The sequence below is a fragment of the Sorex araneus genome, chromosome 11, assembly GCF_027595985.1.
Source record: "Sorex araneus isolate mSorAra2 chromosome 11, mSorAra2.pri, whole genome shotgun sequence".
NCBI classification, from domain to species: domain Eukaryota; kingdom Metazoa; phylum Chordata; class Mammalia; order Eulipotyphla; family Soricidae; genus Sorex; species Sorex araneus.
In genome coordinates this window covers 10993559-11013520 of record NC_073312.1, presented here as the reverse complement: position 1 = coordinate 11013520, position 19962 = coordinate 10993559, and the positions used below count along the sequence as shown (strand labels likewise).

Below are 19962 nucleotides of genomic sequence, written 5' to 3'. Positions count from 1 at the left end.
TCTGGAATGGGCACCCAGGGTCTCACACTTAGTAACTGGTTAGAACAGAGAACCCGAATCTGGATGTGCTCATCAAAAGACTTTGTAACTTGACTCTTCTGCATTTTAGGATCCTTAGGATCATCAGGACCTTGAGCCTTGCCCCAGTCCCTGGAAAGACTCAGCTGGTTGGCCTAGTGGTGCCCAAGGAAGCACTGCCAACCCCAAAGCGCTCTGACAGCAGGAAGGCCAACACCACACCATGTCATAAACGAAGGCAGCTGGACTCAAGGAAGGCCTCCAGGGGCCAGAGCGATAGTACAGTGGGTAGGCTACTTGCTTTGCATGTGACCAACATGGGTGCTATCCCTGGCACCCCTAAGCTTCCCTGTACCCCCCACCAGGAGTGATTTCTGAGTGCAGAGCCAGGAGTGAGCTCTGAGTACCACCAGGAGTGACCCCAAAACCAAAAAAAATTGAAAAATTAAAAAGATCTCAGAAGGCTGAAGGCTAGACTCAAGAAAAGATCCCAGTACATCTTCATTAAGCTTACCACGGGGGTAGGAGAGCGAGTGAGGGACCCTGGGACAATGGTGGAAGGAAGCAGATAACAGGGTCGAGGGTGTAGTGATAGGACAATTTGTGCAGGACATACTACAAGTAACAGTTTGCAAACCAGAGTGCCCGAAATACAAAAGCTTTAAAAGTAAATAAAAAAGAAGGCTCCATAACGTCTGAGGACCCATCCTCGAGGCACCCCCACATTCCTTCCTCCTTTTTCCCCCATTTCCTTCCACCCTCATTGGGGTGCAGCCTGGAGTGAGCCAGCAGCTCTTTCAATGAAGACAACGCCCTACTTTTAGCACCTTGGAGTTTTGACTCTGACACTCTTGGGAAATGTACTAAAACAAGTTGCAAATTTGGCACAGAAAACAGTGAGAGGAAGGAGAGAGGAGCTGGAGATTGTGCCTGGATAGAGAAAATAAAGGCAGACACAGACCCCGATCATGAGTCCCCTAAATCAGTGAGAACCTTCAGAGATGCAGAGAGACTGGACAGGGACATCCCGGCAGGCCAGAGTATGAGCACTGGCCTGAGAGTCTCAAGGCCACATCCTTGCGCCACTGTCCCCAACGAACGTGCAGAAACCCATCCTGAGCGCAGGACAAAGAATGGATGGGAATGTAAGGTAGACGCCAACGGAACTCAATTGGAAAAAAACATTAACAGAAGGCTCAACCAGTAACAACAGCTTAGTAAATCCTCAGACAATGACTTAACATTCCCGTGGTGAGATGCAATAATTTTTAAAATTTTTACTTTATTAAAATATTTTTTGATAATTTCATTAGCCAGTTAGTGGTAACAAGCAATAAAAAATAAATTATTTTGACTGCTACAGGGGCAGGCTTGAGGGTTGGTTGGGGAGATGGGGACAACGGTGCGGGGAAGGTCACAGTGCTGGTGGGATTGGGGTTGAGACATCGAATGTCTGTAACAAATGTAGTATGAAGAAAACATACTACACTTGTAAACCACAATATTCAAATAAAGTGGACAAAAGGAAATGTCATTCTCTCACATTAAAATATTTAAAACTGTCAAGGGAGATCGAAACGGCCCAAGTGCTCTCTTTATGCTAAAATAAAGGGGCTGGAGTTCTCTCAGGGGTAGGGCTGCAAGTCCTGTGCATCCTTGGAAACCACAGTTTTGAGTGAAATGAGGTACAGGAGCCCCTTTCCAGTTCATAGGTTAATTGATAAATACAAGAATTAAGTTTCTGTATAGACTTTACTGTGTGATTGCAGTGATCAAGAGCATCTCAGACTCCTTAGGTCACGCTTCTAGGATGCAGAAACTGAGTTGATCCCCAGCACTACGTGGCTCCCCAGGCATGGTCCTCGTGGCCCCCAGGATTCCTGTGTCCAACTTTGAAACCATCTGTCCCAGTGAGCCAAGAGTCCTGGGGGTGGGGGAGGGTGGGTGGGACCTGGAGTCCCCTGGGCAATGCTTGGGAGGCCTGAAGAATAAATATTAGCAGGTCTTCTAATAACATCATTCCATCCATTGTTATTTCAGCATATTGTTATAACATATATAACAACCCTTTATAGGAAAAACAATCCACCCCAGCTGAGGCCACAGTTCTAAGAATGTGCCTGGTGTCCTGGCACGTGGCTTTCCTCCCATCGAACAGAGCCACATCAATGAGCTTCGAGTGTATGTCTGGAGGAGCAGTGGGGTGAGGGTGGCTGTGGCCTCTAACAAAAGGGCATCCCTCTAGTGTCCAGGCTTGGTCCATCCCCTTGCAACCTGAGCTTCTAGGAGACACCCCAGGTCCATGTGACCCTCACCTGGAGTTCCTCAGGCTGGGAAATGAAGGCAGAACACAAAGGATTGCTGCATCCTAGAAGCGTGACCTAAGGAGTCTGAGATGCTCTTGATCACTGCAATCACACAGTAAAGTCTATACAGAAACTTAATTCTTGTATTGATCAATTAACCTATCAACTGGAAAGGGGCTCTTGTACCTCATATCACTCAAAATTGTCGTTTCCAAGAATGCATGAGTAACACTGAGAAAGGTTGGGCTTACTGTAAGAGAATACACGACATAAGATATGGGGGTATATCATAAGATACATACACACATAGATGCCTCAGTATGATCCAATCATCCTTCCTGCGCTTCCTGCACTGAATTTTCAGATGATCTCCACTGAGGCATATGCAAACAGATTCCAGACCCAGATTTCCTGGATCAAATATGGTTCCACTAATTCCTAGGTGTGTGCCCTCAGAAAACTTTCTTCCTTATACCGCAGTTTCTCTCTCCCTTGACTGGGGGCAGGCTTAGGAATACTTGCATTAAAAAAAACTCATAGCAGTCCCACATGAAACACCTCACTGATAACCTTTTTTTTTTTTCGCTTTTTGGGTCACACCTGGCAATGCACAGGGGTTACTCCTGGCTTTGCACTCAGGAATTACCCCTGGCCGTGCTCAGGGGACCATATGGGATGCTGGGATTTGAACCTGGGTCGGCCGCGTGCAAGGCAAACGCCCTACCCGCTGTGTTATCTCTCCAGCCCAGCACTGATTACCTTTTATCATGTCAAAGTTATTCTCATTTCTCTAGACATTCCAGGGGGAAGACCACCATTTTCAGGAGGGAATGTGTTTGGACTTTGACCCTGGTCACTTCTCTTCCCATTCAAACACCATCTGACACCCCTCCCTCAGTGAGCAAGAGCGCTCCAGAATTCATGGATCTCCTGGTCTTCAAGAGTCTACTTGAAACTCATAGTAACAGGGATCAATGAAACATTTCATAAACATGGGCTTTAAGGAAACTGCTGGCCTCTTCCTACCAAGAAGGCAATCGATACTGATTTTCATACATTATTAACTGTACACAAAACACTAATGTGCGAAGGGCAACAGAACTTGCAGTTGGCACTGTGTTCCTCAGACCATTCAGAGGGTCATAAAGGGAAGTAGTAGCAGCATGGTGGGGGACAAATGAATAGCATATTAGGTCACCTTAAAATGGGTCTCCGCTACCTTTCTTTATCGCTGAGGACTGGTATTTATATGACCACATGAACAAACAGCAATGGCTGTAGGCACTCTGTTCTACTTTGGAAGCCTTTCATCTCCATCTCACACTGAAATGAAAAAAAGAATACAACCCAGCAATTGCTTTTTAGTCAATATTGCTCTAGTTCTGCAGCAGCGGTTTTAATAGCACTCATGTTCTGGATTTCAGTTGTCAATTAAGAACCTTCAAATGCAGGGCCAGATATTAAAATAATAGATGTTGGCTTACTCAACGTCCAAAGCTCTTTGTCAAATAGCGCCTGAAGGAGGACCGCAAAGGACAAGACTGGGAATCAAGGAGAGAAGGGACTGGCTGTCTTCTGAATAAAAGATGAAAGTTCGTGCTTGGTATTTCACCAGGGAATCTGTACTTAGAATGAGCATATGTGTGAGAGACACAGGCATCGGAGCTGAACTTGACCTTTTTCCCATAATGGCTATGTGGTCCTGAGCCAGTTACTCAGCCTGAGTCCAGTTCCTCATCAGCAAGCTGAGATCATCCCTAGTGATGACCATGGTATAGGACCAAGAGGCAGTGTTGCCCCTGAGACGTCTGTGCAGGGCAGGGGAGCCCCAGGGTTCTCCTGCACTTATGTCTTTTATTAAAGAGCGTGCCTGCTTACGTGTTCCATAGCTCAGGGATGGGCTGGCAGCGTCCCAGAGGGACCGAACTGTGGTTTGACCAAAAATAGGCCATTTGACCAAATGATTAAAAGTCAGTCATATGCTAATGCCGGGACAGGGCGGACCTTGGGCCAATTTAGTAGCAGTAAATTGCAATTGATTTTCGAAGAAATTGCCTGTTCTCTTGCCTTTCCTCAGCTGTGTCACTCTCTCACACACAGCTGCCTTTGTCACCGCCAGAATCTACTGAAACCCATGTCAAGGAAGATCTTTATTGAGGCAAAATATTGAATGATATAGACACCCGAATGCACACACACACACAGTAAACATATACACACAGTAGGTTGCTATACAAATAATCTTTGTGTGTGTGTGTACTTCTAGAGATATTTTATAAGGCCCAAATTCAGAAACATTCTGCACTGTGGCTATTTCCTCCGTGTGTTTTGCAAATCCCTCTGTGACTGGAAAGCTATCTGGCATCATCTTTTATTTTCACAACCTATCATTGGAAGAAAGATCACACATAAAAAAAACGGAGGCCCCTAAAATCTCCTCTCCACTCATTCCCCAGTCTTCTATGTGTCTGGATATGCAAAGAAAATGGTTAAATGATCACAGAACATTTTAAAAAATCATAAAAAAAGAAAGGTTAACAATGACTTCTTTCACCCCTAATTTCTGATATGGTGATAGACCCTCTTAGAACATTAATTAGAATGGAAAGAGATGAAAGAAATGCCCAGGGGACATAATAAATTAGCCCCTTATGCAAATCACCCATTCCTTTCCCTCAAGGAACCAGCTAGTTGAGTCTCTAAATAACGGGAAGTGGTTAGCTTCTTTAACAAGAAAAAAAATTTTTTTTCAGAAGATTTTTGTCTAATCTGAGAGCTGGAAGGGTTTAAAGCAACAAATAATTTCTCATCGTTTTCCCCTTGCAGGGGCCAAGAGAAGGGAAAATGAACATTCTGGCCACGGGTTCCCGTTGTCAAACAGAGACCAATTAATGGACCCTTGTTCTGAAACAATTCTGAAAGGAAGGGCCATGGCTGGGGCTGGACCCCAACTATTGAGCCACCAGCAAGCCTCAAGGGCACACAGACAGAAGAAAAGCAGTTCAGATGGGTGGGGGTGGGGGGGTTGGAAATGCCAGGATATGGAGTGTTTCCAATATCAATTTAAAAACAAACACACACCTAATTTTCCTTGTCATCACTGTCCCAGACAATTTATGTTCCACTGTCCTGGAAATTTATGGGACGCTCTATTTTCTTATCAGTAAAATAAGGGGACTGGGCAAGGGTGACCTCCAAAAGTCCTACTGCATCTCCTACCCAGCGCTTCACTTATCCCTTGGTAAAACCGACACGCACTCCCAATTATTTCATTTATTTCAATAGAATCTTGTGCATTCCGATGAGTGAAATCCCTCTTGCTGTCTTTGTCTCTTTCCTCCTCTCACCCCCTCATCCTTTCTCTGTTTTTTCCTATTTCTGATTCTGTTTTGTCTTCCAAAGATGCATCTGCTACATCCTGGTTCCAGGTAAAGTATACGTTGAGAAAGTCATGCTCTTGGAATTATTAATTAATAGGAAGAATATTAATAGGAAAAATCTATCTGATAACATCACGCATGTCTATGGTAAGAAGAAAATGTTTGAAAGAAAATAATGAAGTCCCCAATCATGTAAGAATCTCTTATACAGACACTCTATAGGGAATGGAAATATGGTCCAGAACATGCTAGCCCACTGCTCTCATTTTGAGGGAGCAGGTATCTTTCGGAACAGTAACACACCTTCCCCAGGTCACCCCAATGACGAGGAGTAAAGATGGAAGTGAAAGAGCATTTTTCACTCCTGCCTGGGACTCTCCTGGTGAAACAATTCTAATCTGACATCTTTTCTTAAAGAGTCCATACTGTATCCTAGAGAATAGCGGCCCCCTGAAAGGATATCTCTATAAGAGAGGGTGGGGGAAAAAAGACTTCAGAGGACTAAGGAGAAACATATTGACTATAAATAATTTTGCACTTGGTAACAATCAACAGATCATGCAATTACCTGTCACTCATAGCTTTATCACCCTCATTCCAGTAATAGTCCTTACGGGAACTTACACGAAACATTTGACTGACTTCCCCCTCCACAGCCTTTCCTGGTATATTAAGGCCCTTGCCATAAGATTCAGGACTTGGACCGTGCTACTTCACGAAGGAAGGATGCTACTTCCTTCATGATACTTCTACTTGAGATAGGTCAGCCATCAAATAATATCAAATAATGCAATGTACCTGTGGAAAGTGGTCGGTGGTCCAAGAAGACACATTAGACAGGTAGAATGAAAGAATGTGCAGATGATCACTCTGCTACCATGCTTGTATGTGCCTACCTATGTCTGTGTGTGAATGCATATGTACCTTCGCAAAGTGCATGTGGACAAATACAAAACAGACATCCGTGTCTGTACACACGTACATCGATACATCACCACTTTTTTCAGAAACAAATTGAGAAGGTTCCTATCAGAGTGTCTGCACTGGTTTTAGCTGGTTTCTGGGATTAAGGGGACGATTTAAATTTATTTTCCTTTTCACCTGTTTGTAATTTCCTATTGTTCTCTAATAAAAATGAATTGCTGGGGGGCCCCAGTGGGAGAAAATAGAATTTGAATGTAGTGGCCTGTGAAAGGGAAATGTGTGTGTACGCAGAGGAGTCCAGGGGGAAAGAAATCCTTTCCCCGATTTCAGCCATGCCCTTCCCAGGGAGCAGTAAATCTTCCTGTGATGAGGGGTGTTGGAAGGAAGATTTATGGGGAGAGGTTAGAAGAATGGAATCAGTCAAGCTGAGAAGAGAAGGCTGATCACAAGAATCCTTAAGCACAGGAAGTGCTCACACCCAGGGTGATTACCAGTGACAGCCAACTCTTCTCAGACAGGCTAGCAGGTGCTGGGGGCCCACACCAGCAGGCAAGGGGCCTCAGGGCAGAAAAAAAGGACACCCCCCCAAAAGGGAATGAAGGCTCAAAGATAGGTTTTGAAGAGATGGTCTTGTCTCCAGGGCCTTCAGGTACAGGAAGATTTCTTGTTCAAATTAGGTATGAGCAATTTTCCTCAGGCACAGGATCACTGCTCTTTTCAAAGTAAGGCTCCCCTGTTCCATCGTCAAGAGAATATGGTCGAGAGAAAGTGTGGAATCTTCCAGTCTGAGTGAGCCCAAAGCTAGGATTCCTGTAGCACAGCCTGGAAAAGGACTGCAGCACATCAAGGAACAAGGATGGTGTAGGCCCTGTGCCAAGTATTTTCCATGTAGCATCTTTTATGAACTGGAGGGGCTTTATCACCCCCGTATTTTACATGCCAGAAGCCTAGGCATAGAGTAGTCAATGGACCAAGATAAAGCTCATGTCTAGGGAACCCACAAATAGGCTCCTTGGCTCCTGTCCCAGGGGCAGGAAGCTGCTCAGAGCACTGTCAGGACAGCCAGTGGGCCATGGGCATGTCTGAAGGCAGAGGCTGGGAGCCAGATGAGAGGCTGACAAAACAGAAGAATCTGTGGGAGAAAACTGAAGCCAGACCATCCTGCAAGCCATCGGGGTCCCAAGACAACACCTGGTCATAGCGATGGTCAGCTGGATTAGGAAGAAACCAGACTGAGAGAGGTTAGTAAGAAGGCCAGTCAAAGTTCCAAGAGAGATCAGACCGATGATCCTAAAGACTAGAGAGATGAGAATGCCTGAGATGATGGCAGGTTATTTCAACAGGACTTGGTACCAGGTATGAGGGTTGAAGACAGCAAAGGTGGCAGATGACACCAAAAGTATATGTCAGGTTACTGGGTATATGATATCATCATAGAAGATTGGAGCCCCAGGTAAAGCAGAAGAGGGCAGGGAGAATTCCCAGACTCTGGGGATGTGGTTCAGAAGAGGTGCTCAGAGGAGGGCCCAAGTCAGAGGCAGCCCTGAGGCCCTGGAATTGCTCCTGGAAGGGACCAGGTCTGGGTAGTTCATCTAGAGAGTTTGCAGACCAGAAACAGGGACTCCTCTATGGCAGAACCCTGTCCTGGTGGTCAATTCCCAGCATCATGGCCCTGGTCAAATTGCTCCTGTCCTCTGCCAATTGGGTAATAGGCAAGAGGTAGGTTGGATGGTCCAGAAGGAAATCACCATCCCTTCTCTACTATCCAACTTCCCAGGGTGACAGGACTCAGGCACAGTGTCATGGAGAACGTGTCACCCAAGACAAGATACCCAGCTGCACAGCAAGTCGCCGTCCACCGCACCTTCCAGTGGGAGAGACACCTGAGGAGCTGTCACCATGGCTGTGAGACAGTTCTCATCAAGGCAGGCAGGCGCTGAGCAGGCGTGAAGGAAGGGGCCTGCGAGGACGATTCCAGCACGGCCCTTCCAGGCCTGGTCCTGAAGAAGTAAAAGCAATTTCCCCAGCAGAAGTAGAACCACATGCAGAGGCCCAAGCAGGTGGCATGGAAACCCCCAGGGGATGTTTTGGCTCAGTGAGCACAAATGGAAGGGAGGTAATGGGACTTGGAGACAGATCAGCCCAGCCAACCTGCCCAGGACTCTCTCATATGCGGGAAGAGAGAAGTGGAAGGAGCAGGAGCCAGACTTGCCAATTCAAGCCCGCAGATGAGAACACTACTTCAGACAGCCAGGGTCACGGAAAGGACCCCACACACCCCCAACAGCTGGTGTTTCGAAGCCGTTTTCTCTTGTCAAAGTTTGACAAGACAGAAGCCGACCTCTGATGACTCTTCTTCAACATGGACCAGTTTTAGGGGAGTTTTTTTTTTTTTTTGAAATCTTGTCATCAATATTGATGGCACATTAAAACAGTAAAAGCAAAATACAGCTAATTATTCATAGTGGTGTTCAGGGGAAAACGAAAGGGAAGACAGGCTTCAAAGAGAGCTTGGGGACATCTTATTTCAGAGACGCAAACCATTTCCAGTTACTTGGGGTCCAATCTTGGCATCGGAAGGCTCCCAGGGAACTTCCAAGTTTCTCCTAGAACTTGGCACAGAAATAGAGAGTGAGACAGCGTAAGGAGTTCGCCTCCTACCAAGTCAGAGTGAGGCTGTTCATATCTTAACATCACTCTTGCTCCGGAGAGCCCAGCCAAAGTCGATGCTCTGAGAACTTGCAGGACCTTTTCTGTCTCTTGCTGTCTCATTGGAATTTGTAACCTCTCTGATCCTGCACCCTCGAGCTTCCTCTTGGCATCCACTGTTCTTTCAAAACCTCCGTCTGCTTTGTTCTGCCCCCAAAGGAGTCCAAAAACACTGCCCACAGGTTCTTCTTCCTTTCAAATCACTGTTTACTTCTGGCCGAGTCTTGGACTTTCATGAAGAAGAAAGGGTGAGGCCATGTGGAGGTTAAAGAAAGCTCGAAACTGGGTGAGAGGCCAACAAATAGCCCCACGCGGGGGCGGGAGCACTGGGCCTCACTGCCCACACAGCCTTCCTGGTGGGTCCCCCTGACACCACTGCCCTTCGCACCCCTTTTCTGGTATGTTCCTCTGGGGTGGGCTTACTTTTTCTTCAGAGGATTCCTGCTCACTAATTCTTCATGTTGGCATCCAAACCACACTGGCATCCAGACCCATGAGAAAGGTCCCTGCTTATATCCAGCAAAGTGCCCCCCAAGGGCACAGCTCCCATTACCGGGTTTCCAAGCATGGAAGCCCTCCAAGGGCCCACAGAAATCTTTGACTTGGATTTCAGGCCACATTTCCTAAGAGTTACCTCATTGTGGTTCCTTCCGTGGTTCTGCCAGGCCGCAGCTACTACCTCCACACAGCCTTTGAACTGGTGATCAAGTAAACAGAGGAAACACAGCCCTGGGTGGAGGAGGCCCGAGAAAGTAGAAATGCAAGCTTGTCAAACATGTCTGACTCGCTGAGAGGACTCAGCTCTCTCCCTGAAGATGTGTGGATAAACATTCTCCTCACACAGGGCCGAGGAATCCAAATATGGAAACTCCGATGGCTCCCCTCTCTGTAAAACATCCCATTGTCCTGGTTTCCTCAGAGCAATGTTCAAAGACAGAGGAGACGTTCTGAAAAACTCTGACTGTGGCCACATCTGTCATCCTGCTCCTCCGTCCTCCCCGTACAAATGCCATGCGGGATAATATGCATTATTCAACGACTTAAAACCTCTCAAGGCTCCATTTGGCTTTCCTACACCCACTTAAGGAACACATCGCAGTCAGAGGTCAAAGCTCATTAGGACTGGAACCTGAATTCAATGCCCTGGAGAGAGAGAATGGAGCTCTGGACAAGGCCTCCCAGTCTCTGATTAATTCGAGATGACTTCTGGACCCCCTGAATCGGAGGTCTCACGCGCTCTAGATGGAGTTTCCTATGAAAAGAAAACTGAGAGATGGATCCTCTAGATGAAAACATAAACCCTGGCCTGTCCCAGAGAATTTCTTATAACTGAGATGTAGGTGGAACAGGGATCTCCAAGGAGCCCCAAGGCCCTTTATGTGGAGAATGGGCACCCAGGTTGACAAGATGGCTCGAGTGCAGTGGAGGGCTGGAGCAATAGTACAGCGGGTAGGGTGCTTGCCTTTCATGCTGCTGATGTGGGTTCAATTCCCATTATCCCATACATGGCCCTGAATCCTGTCAGGAGTGACCCCTGAGTGCGCAGTCATGAGTAGAGCCCTATGCACTGCCTGATACGGCTCCCAAACAACAACAATAACAAAACGCAGTGGAGAGGTTCTTGCGGTGTCTTCAGCTTCCCTGGAGCTCACAAGCTAGTAGGATTGGAAACAATTTACTCTCAAGGCCTCAGAAAACCAAACAAGAAGAGACCAAGAAAGGGAAAATTTGCCTATTCAAATCCAATAACTCCTAGAAGCTTCCAAATCGTGACCCAAATGCTCCTTCTTCTGACACATTTCCTTATACTCAGAGTCAGTGCCAGTCCAAGGACTGAGGAGGACTTCCATGGCATGAGCAGCAGGCACCATCCCTCAAAAGCACCAACAATGCGAGGTTTTATTCTAGCACCTTCACATCCGCACAGCACCCAAGTTCACTGGACCTGCTTGCTCTCAAGAGACTCCAGATGGTCAGACTGGCTTGACTATGTCTCACACACACACTTCCTCTGAATCAAGGAACAGAGTGATGCAGAGGAATGCTTTCCAAGATTCCAGTGCATCTGTGCTTGTGAAGCATCCAGCCTAAAGATCGTCTTAAAATGCAATGCAAACTCTGACTCAGTAAGTCTAGGATGGGTCTAAGAGTTGCTTCCAGGTGAGACTGCTCTTGGACTGAGCATCACAGTCTCATTAGCAAGAGGCAAGCGTCAGGAAAGCTCTTCCTACCTCACACAGCTCCACCAGCCTCTTCTCTACACAGGAAATAATCGTAATACTGAAGAAACACTTGATGATGATTACATAAGCTAATGATGTAAAGTTCTTCACCCAGTGCCTGGCTTATAATAAAAGCTAAATAGATGCCAATTGCTGGCTGCCTCTAAGATTCCCGAGAGCAGGGGCAATACCTGGCTGGCTGCCAAAATCCCCATGGTGCCAACATAGTGGGTACGCAACACATGTTTGTGACTGAATGAACGTTCATAATTCACTCCGAGGTAATACCATGTTTCATATACCATTGGTTCTAAGGCTTTCTTCAGGAAAACAAAATGTTCAGAAAAACCAGAACACTCTTACCAATAACAAACTACGGTCTCATAGAATCAAATTCAACTTTAACCACCATGTTTACCCACCAGGAAACATATCATTTACGATAGCTCTATGTGCTTGAGAAAATGTCTTAACTGTAAACCAACAGAGACAGTATCAGTCTGAAATCTGTATGTCATTAAGAGAAACTACTGCCTTGCTCATTATTTATGAGGTGGTCTGAACATAGATGTTATGAAAAAACTTCATTCTAAAACTAAGTTCCCTTTGCAGAATTGCAAAGAAAGAGACCAAATAAACCACAGTTAAGCAAAGCTACTTTTTACAGGGCCATGGAGAGAGTACGTTCTCTTATACACACATACACACTTGTTCAGGAAAAATTAGAAACAAAAGCATAGATGACAAATGGGAGAGCTTAATCTTTCAAATCTAAGGCAGATGACTGAGTCAATCTAAAATTCCTCAACAAGCTAAGATTATCTTCAGACGTCTGTCCTAAGTGGCTTCGTTTGAACAGATCCCATTTACAGAGATGCACCGAGTAAGGTATGAAGAAGAGACTACGATTGCCACCTACAGACAGAAATGGCACTCCCTCTGCACGACTTGGCCAATCATATTTTAATGTGAGGGGAAAAAAAATTCCAACCCTCTCCAGCCTCTTCCAAACCACCCCACCACATTACTTCATTGAGAATTACTTTCAAGTCATACGATCAGCTCTAAGCTTTCTGCCTCTTCATTATCATCCTCCTATAGCTAATTTCCCAGAACACTCTGCCGTTCAACTCTCTCCTCCTAGTGCACTACTGGAGAGCCAAAGAGAATGCAAGCCAACAGATTTCAAGCAAGCAAAGACACCAAAGTGGAAGAATAAATCTGCTTACCTGGTATGAATGGGACCACCCGGAATATATCCGACAATCTGCTGTTCACTGGCTCATATGGGGAGTCTTCAAGCAGATCATTCCCTAAAAACAACAGAAAGAATTGGCTCAAACCTAGAAAATAGACATTTCAGGCAGGGCTTTTGGGGTGTTTTTTTTGTTGTTGTTTTGTGTTTTTTTTGGTGACTGAATCTGAATTCTAATTATGTTATGATTGTGTAACAAAAAGATGCTGAGACTTTCAAAGATTGCAAATGTGATCTATTTGGGATGCTTATTTCCTTTCATTCCTGCTTTTGTTGTCCTCACTCTCCCCAGAGTGCCATGAAAACACTGGAGAGCAACCCAGCCTGATCTTGCCAGAAAACTCTTCCACTCTTTGTAAAGGAATGGACTCAGACGGATGGTGACGTCACAAGGCCAACTTGACTTCGGGAGCCAATAGAAGAAAGGTGCCCCCAAAGAGGTCCTCATTTCTTGCGCCCCACAATTAGAAATATAGGTCCTCGGGCCACTAAATAAGTTATGTCTCTGAATTTTTTCAAGTTTTCTTCCTGAAGCAAACCTAACGCTTATGAAGTTGACTGTAAACCTCGGGTTGGAAGGGAACTCACAGCATGTTTGTGTCGCACATACAAATGCTGCCACCTCCGGGCACAAAGACACCCCCATTCCCACTGGAATGGAGGGTGGTGACAAGTGGACCTTTCTCTGCAAGGAGCCACATCTGTGTTAACCAAGGTTGATCTACACCAGCTGGTTCAAGCCTCGGCTAATCTTGGATGACAAATGGGTTTTCACACATAATCCTTTGATCAGGTGCGGGGGCGGGGTAAAGCTAAAATGGATTCTATAAACCTTTTCCACGTAATCCTTTATCTTAGGTCAGAAACTTGAGAAGGGACTGGGAAGCGGGAAGAGGGCTTTAGCCTGGGAGAAGGCTTAAGCATCCCATCGCTAGCCTGCGTTAAAACTGGACCCTCCACCGGGCTCTCCTGAGGTGGCAAACGGCGGGCTCCTCGCGTGACTTTTTCTGGGTCCCTAAGCTCAGACCGGAGTTTCCTTCCGAGAGGTCAACGAGTCTTGGGGGTTGCCCCCCGCCCCCTCATGGGCTTTCCGGCCACCAGGCCCCAACAATGCTAGCTCGGAAGGCAACAAACACCAGCTGCCGCGGTCCCCCGGGGCCAATGAAAGGTCCTCATTCTGCAGCTGGGGAGACGGGAGCGGAGGATGAGGTCAGCGGGCCGGGCCACGGCGGGCTGGCGGGCGGGGCGGGGGCAGGGACGCGGGCGGCGGCGCGTACCCTGCAGGCTCTGGTACATGCTCCAGTAGATGCGCAGGCAGTTCTTCTCCTTCTTCATGCCGCGCTTGCAGCGGCAGTTGTACAGCGACTTCTGCTTGAGGGCCTCCATGGCACTGCGGCACTCGTCCTTGGCCTCCAGGCCCGAGGTCAGGCTGAAATTGGTCTCCTTGCCCGCCACGCACTGCCTCAGCGTGCGGTACTTGGAGCTGCAGCTCTGCTCCTTCAGGCACTGGTCGCTGGCTTTCACGCAGTCCAGCCGGTCCCCGCCGCTCACCTCGGCGCTTAGAAGCACGTCTGCGGGGACAGAGGCGGGGGGGGGGGTGAGTGCCGCGGGCCACGCGCCCCCCCCCACCCGACGGCGCTGACGCGGGTGCAGGCGGGCGCTGGACCCCGGCTCCCACCACCCCCGAAAGTCCATTTCCCAGACCGCACGGGGCCCTCCTGCTGCCCGGATCGCGCCGCCCGCCCCCACCCCTTCTCCCCGAGGCTTTGCGCGTCTGGCCCCGGAGCCGGTGCAGCCGCCCCCACCCCACCCCCACCCCGGTGCTCGCCCATCCACCGCTCCGGGCGGCCCCACAAGCGCGGTCGCTCGGCTTCTAGCACTGCGTCCCGCGGTCCCCGGCGCCAGCCTGAGTTGAGGCCCGGGGGGCTCTCGGGGAGAGGCGCTCGCAGTCGGCGGGGTGCGCGGGCGCCCGGCTGGAGAGCAAGCCCGGGTCCCCAGCCCGCCAGGCGGGGAGCTCCGCTATTCCGGGAAAAGTTTCCCTCCAAAGTTTACTCTCCGGGTCCAGCGCTCGTCCGCACCCCATCCACCCGCCGCGCCTCCTCGAGCTCCCCAAGACGCGCGAGGGGTGGGGTACGGGGGGGGCGCCGGGGCTGAGGCTAGAGACCCCGAACCCTTCCTGCCCCTCCAAGCGAGATTACTAAGAACAGGAAAAATATAAACGTAGAATGGAAAAAATAAAATAAAATAAAAGCTACCGCAAGTGGCAAGTGTCGCGCCTTCACCACCCACCCCCCCCACCCCCCGCCCCGCAAGCCTGAGGTGCGGAGGATTCAGGATCTCGTCCCCCATCCGCAAAATAAAGAAACTTCGGATACTCACGCTCACCCCGCCAATTGGGGGAGGGGGGTGAGGGCGAGGGGGGATACATCGAGCGCCCCTTGGAGAGATTCAGAACGCTCACGGCGGCCTCGACTTACCCAGGAGCGGCAGCGCGAAGTATAGGGTGGCCAGGAACATGGTGCCGGAGCGCAGTGGGTCCCCGCCCCCCCAAAATTCCCGGGCCGCCGCTGGGTCTCCCCGCGCGAGCTCAGCGGGCAGGGATCGCTGGGCCTCGGCGCTGCTCCGGCCGCCCAAAGTTCAGCTCCATCCAGGGCGCGAGCAAAAGTCCCGGGTCCGGCCGCCGCCGGCCACTCAGCGCTGGGCGGGCGGCGGGCGCGAAGGCGGGAGGCGGTTCCGCTTTGAGGGGTTCAGGTCCGACCCAACCTGGAAGGGAGAGCGCGCTTTGAAACCAGTCGGCTGCGCTAGAGCCTCCCCGCCCCCCTCCGCCCCTCTCCCCCCTCCCCTGCTCCGCCTTGGGGGACTCTTTGGGGCCCGCTCCTTGGCTCCCCCCCCACCCGGGTCGGGGCTCCGGGAGGGGCCGCGGGGGTTGGCAGGGGGGTGGGGGGTGGGATGTATTTCGGGGAGCCGCTAGCCCGGGCAGACTATGGCTTGGAGCGGTCAGTCCCGGGCTCCCCAAGTGCAAAGGGGATGCCCCTGGGGTCCGAGCCCGGGGGCTGCGGGCAAGCCCAGAAATAAATGGAATTACTTTCCCCGCGCCGCGAACGGAGTCGCTGCCCGGGTCCACGCTGGCGGCGGCGGTGGCGGTGGCTGCTCGCACGGCGGCCCCGGCGCGGAAAGAGCCGCCGCTCCCGGGACGTTCGCCGCCCCCTGCTCGCTCGGGCCCGCGCGCCCGAACCGCCGAGCGCCGCCCGGGTCGCCTCGTCCCTCCTCCCCGGGATCGGGCCCCTTCCCGAGGCAGCCGGGGCGCGGGGTGCGGGGAGCGCGGTCGCCGCCGGGGCCGACACCCGGCCGAGGCGCCCCTACCCGCCGCGGGTCCTCGTCCCTCCCTCCCCGGCGACGGCGCCGCGCACACATTCGCGCAGCGCCCGGACCCGCGCGGCCGCGCCGCCGCCTCCTGCCAGCCCCCCGGGCGCCCGGGCAGGTGCAGCCCTCGGCCGCGCGCGCGCCCCCCGGCGCCAAAGTTAAGGGGCTCCTGCAACAGGGGGGGAGCGAAGAGGAGCGGGAGGCGGGGTGTGGGGGGAGAAGCCGTGGAGAAAAAACTCTCTAAATGCCACTGACCTGGACTCAACCGACCACGTCCAGCTGCAGCGTGCAGGCAGTTTTGTTGGCTGGCTGGCTTTTATCCTTGGGCTGTCCCCTCCCCCCCACACACCCCCTGTTCCCCTCTCCGAGCGGGTTTCTCTGCTCTGGAAGAGGAGATGTGCTAACCTTGGAGAGCTAGCAAGACAAGAGTTGGCCCAGGACGGTTTCTGAGATGTGCCACAGGCTCAGATGCGGGGCAGAGGGATGTGAACGGTTGTTAGAAGCTGCGCGGAGAAAAGCGGGCTCCGAAGCGGATTCCTTGGCCGCAGGATCCTCGGCCTGCGCTTGTACCCGCCGCCCGCAGGGCACAGCCAGTCCACGACGCTTTCCCGGAACAAACGCCGCAAAGGAACGCTCTGAGAGCCGTGGGGCTCGGCCGACCCCACGCGCGCGCGCTCCGGACACGCAGCGCTAGCGCTTGCCAGATTCTCTCTCTCTCTCTCTCTCTCTCTCTCTCTCTCTCTCTCTCTCTCTCTCTCTCTCTCTCTCTCTCTCTCTCTCTCTCTCTCTCTCTCTCTCTCTCTCTCTCTCTCTCTGCACAAGAGCTCTTTTGCTCTTTTTTTATTTCCTCCCTGGTGCAATCCACCAGACCCTTCTTGGGAACACAAAGTTTTTTCCCCACGTCACTCGCGGGCGTGACTCAAGCTTTGGAGCTGTACGGATGCACTCAGACCCAGGCACACCGCGAGCGTCGGCGGGAGGCGCCCGCACCCTCCTCGCACATTAGCACGCACACGCAACGTCTACCTCGCTCCTAATGCCTGGACATGAAGACAAAAGCGGAGCCCCTGGCCCGCTGCATCTTAACCGCGGCCGCCCGCATTTAGGGGCGAGATCAGCTGACCTCCATCTTGCCTATTTCAAGTACCAATGTCGAAAGAATCATAAATTTACAAGCCCACGCAGAGTCCTCCATCCCAGTCCCCGGGACCACTGCTTTCCTGCGGTCCCGTGGCGCTCTCTCCTCTGCTCTAGCCTGGAAGAGGCGCGCTTAGCTCCTGGCACACACACACGCCAGGAATGCCTGAGGCCCCCAAGTCTACACTGGGTTCAGAGAGGGCTCTGGGAAGCAGCCTGCGTTGACGAAAGCCTGTCCGGGTCACTCGGTATTTGGGATCTTTGCAGACGCCCAAGTTTATCTCTCAGGGAAACAGAGTTTGAATCAAGTCTGAGAGAGCCCAGCTGTCAAATGTGCAAATCCATCACCCCAGACAATGGGCCACAGAGGAAAGAACAGAAAAGCTCTTTGTGATCCTTGGGGGGGCGGGGTGGGGGGCTAATTGAAAAGGGCAAGGGGGGGGTTACGTTGAAGTCTGAGGCCAGGTGGAGAGAAAAGGAGGAGAGAAGAGGGTGGATAGCTTTCCATTCAAATCCACATCAGCCGGGGCACCCCTCCTCTGGGCTTGCTGATGACAGGCTATTGTTGGGGTATCTGTACTCTGTGCAAACCCCAAAGCCCTGGGACATCTCTCAGTCCCCAGCAACTGTGCACGTGTTCCTCTGGGACAAGTTGCTGGACACTGAAGATCTCATCAAATACTCCACCCATTACACACAACACACACACACACACACACACACACACACGTCCTGATACTTATATCCCTTTATACTTGGTTGTTGAGTAAACAAAGCAAACATATGTCATTTTCCTCAACAGATGGTCCAAACCCAGGGCTACTTAAGTTCTTTCTCTAGCAATGGTTAAGAGCTAAGTAACCTAGTGGACTGATCGGAAATGTAATAATCCAGTCTTTCCATCTGTTCCTTCACCTTAAAGATGTTTATGCCCCCATGTCCTCACACTCAAACCAGACCAATGGGGGAGAATACTCTAGAGAGAGAAAGACTAAAATGTGAATTAGGTGTTTACCAAAGGACTGTTTTTCTCCTGGACTAACACCCAGAGCATAAAACCATCTTTCATTTCTCCATTGAGATGAAGGTGAATGTTCCCCTTTGGGAAATCAGTAACTGGAATTTCAATTTTTAGTGAATGGACTAGTGCCTACTTTTGATGACCATGGGGGATGGTTGGAGGACAATGAGATTTCAGTGGACGTCATCCACATCTTTTGTAAGTATTCTTTGTTCAGGAGACTCTATATGACTCTAATCATGATGTCCATGGATACCTTTTAAATCTGATTTTAACAGAGTGGGAAAAGGACTGAACAAAAATACTCTGAATGTAGATTATTGGATGTCTTTCCAAATTTTATAGCTTCAAGAATATTTTGGAACTATTCACTAGCATTTGTCCTCATTAAATTCTTACGGACAATGAAACAGTTTTTTTTTAAATAGTCACTACAGCTGTGTTGTGCAATACAATCATTACTGGCCAGGTTGCTGTTTTGATCATTTTAATCATAATTACATAAAAGAAAAATGCAGTTCCTTGGTAACACTAGCCACCTTTCCAATGCTCCATAGTCACATGTGGCTTGCAGCTGCCATTTTCAACAACACACCATATTTCCATCATCACAGAAAATTCCATTGGCCTATATCACTAGATAGTGCTAGTGTGAGATTAGTTCTTGTGAGTCTATAAAGTTCTTAGACTAATAGAATAGCGCAGATGTTCAGTGCTAATTGTGATGATGATGATAACAAAAACTTGTTCATCTCTTGAGAAAGTTCAAAGTCCACGAAAACACAACTCACTGCTGATGTGTCTTCTATTTAGAATAAGATCAGCAGATTAAGACACTGAGGAAAGGGAATAGATGATCTAAGAGCTTAACTCCTGAAAAGGCTGTGTATTGAAAGCTCCAGCCCTTACTCCCTCAAGGCTTCTTATTGTAAGAAGAAGTAAAAGGGGGGAAAAATCATACTTACTTGGAGGGGAAATACCATGATCCTGAAGGTATTTTTTACCAGAGTGAGGATTGTCTGTTGCACTCCAGATGTGCTGACCCCTGTGATTTCCCCAAATTGGGAAACTCGATTGAATAATTTGTGGTAGTGGAGACTGCATTCATGCTCTCCTCTGAGAAAAAGAGGAAAACACCATAGCTGTACAGTCATATTCACTTGCTTGGGTGAAAAAAACACAGGCAGAAACTCTTTGGAATAAAGGCGATGGATATGCAGTGTGATTTACTCTATTAATATTATCATCTCTTTTTCCTTGGAGCTTATCTGTTCCCACGTGTACAAGACTGATCTCAGGATGAAAGGTGACATCAAAATATCAAATATTATTAACCATCATAAAGGTTCATGCCATCCTCTGTGACGTGTTTTCTTGGTTGGAAATTGGTTTTAATGCTGCTAAATTAAGTTCAATCCACTTAGAAGCCTGTGAAGTGAGCAATTTTCTTGCATTTCTTGATTTAAGTGTATTTTCATAAATTCACAGATGAGTCACAATGAGAATGACAGTTTTATTCCATGCTATATTTTGTTTCCTAATCTCATAGCCTTGGCCCTATAGAATACAATGTAAAATATATTCATTGTATAACATTATACTATTCAAAAATCACTCAAGCTCCTTC

General features: G+C 49.4%; 1 protein-coding gene and 1 non-coding gene across 5 annotated transcripts in view; one reads left to right on the top strand and one right to left on the bottom strand.

Annotated features, from left to right (window-relative positions):
• GFRA1 (GDNF family receptor alpha 1) overlaps nucleotides 1-16914 on the bottom strand; it is a 228461-nt gene extending 211547 nt beyond the window's left edge. The window contains exons 1-4 of one of the 4 annotated variants that reach the window (XM_055119503.1): nucleotides 16583-16914; nucleotides 15292-15577; nucleotides 14092-14385; nucleotides 12789-12872 (exon numbers count right to left, since the gene is read on the bottom strand). In XM_055119503.1, the coding sequence (XP_054975478.1) occupies nucleotides 12789-12872; nucleotides 14092-14385; nucleotides 15292-15331 (418 nt within the window). In that variant the 5' untranslated portion in view covers nucleotides 15332-15577; nucleotides 16583-16914. Of the gene's footprint in view, nucleotides 1-12788; nucleotides 12873-14091; nucleotides 14386-15291; nucleotides 15578-15899; nucleotides 16208-16432; nucleotides 16551-16582 lie in introns of those variants that run through there. The other 3 variants (XM_055119502.1, XM_055119504.1, XM_055119501.1) reach the window with 3 other exon arrangements.
• Nucleotides 16915-19292: 2378 nt separating this feature from the next.
• Nucleotides 19293-19454, top strand: LOC129399523 (U1 spliceosomal RNA). Its single transcript, XR_008627155.1, has one exon. It is a non-coding gene; the product is annotated as a U1 spliceosomal RNA (small nuclear RNA).
• The last annotated feature ends 508 nt before the right edge of the window (nucleotides 19455-19962 follow it).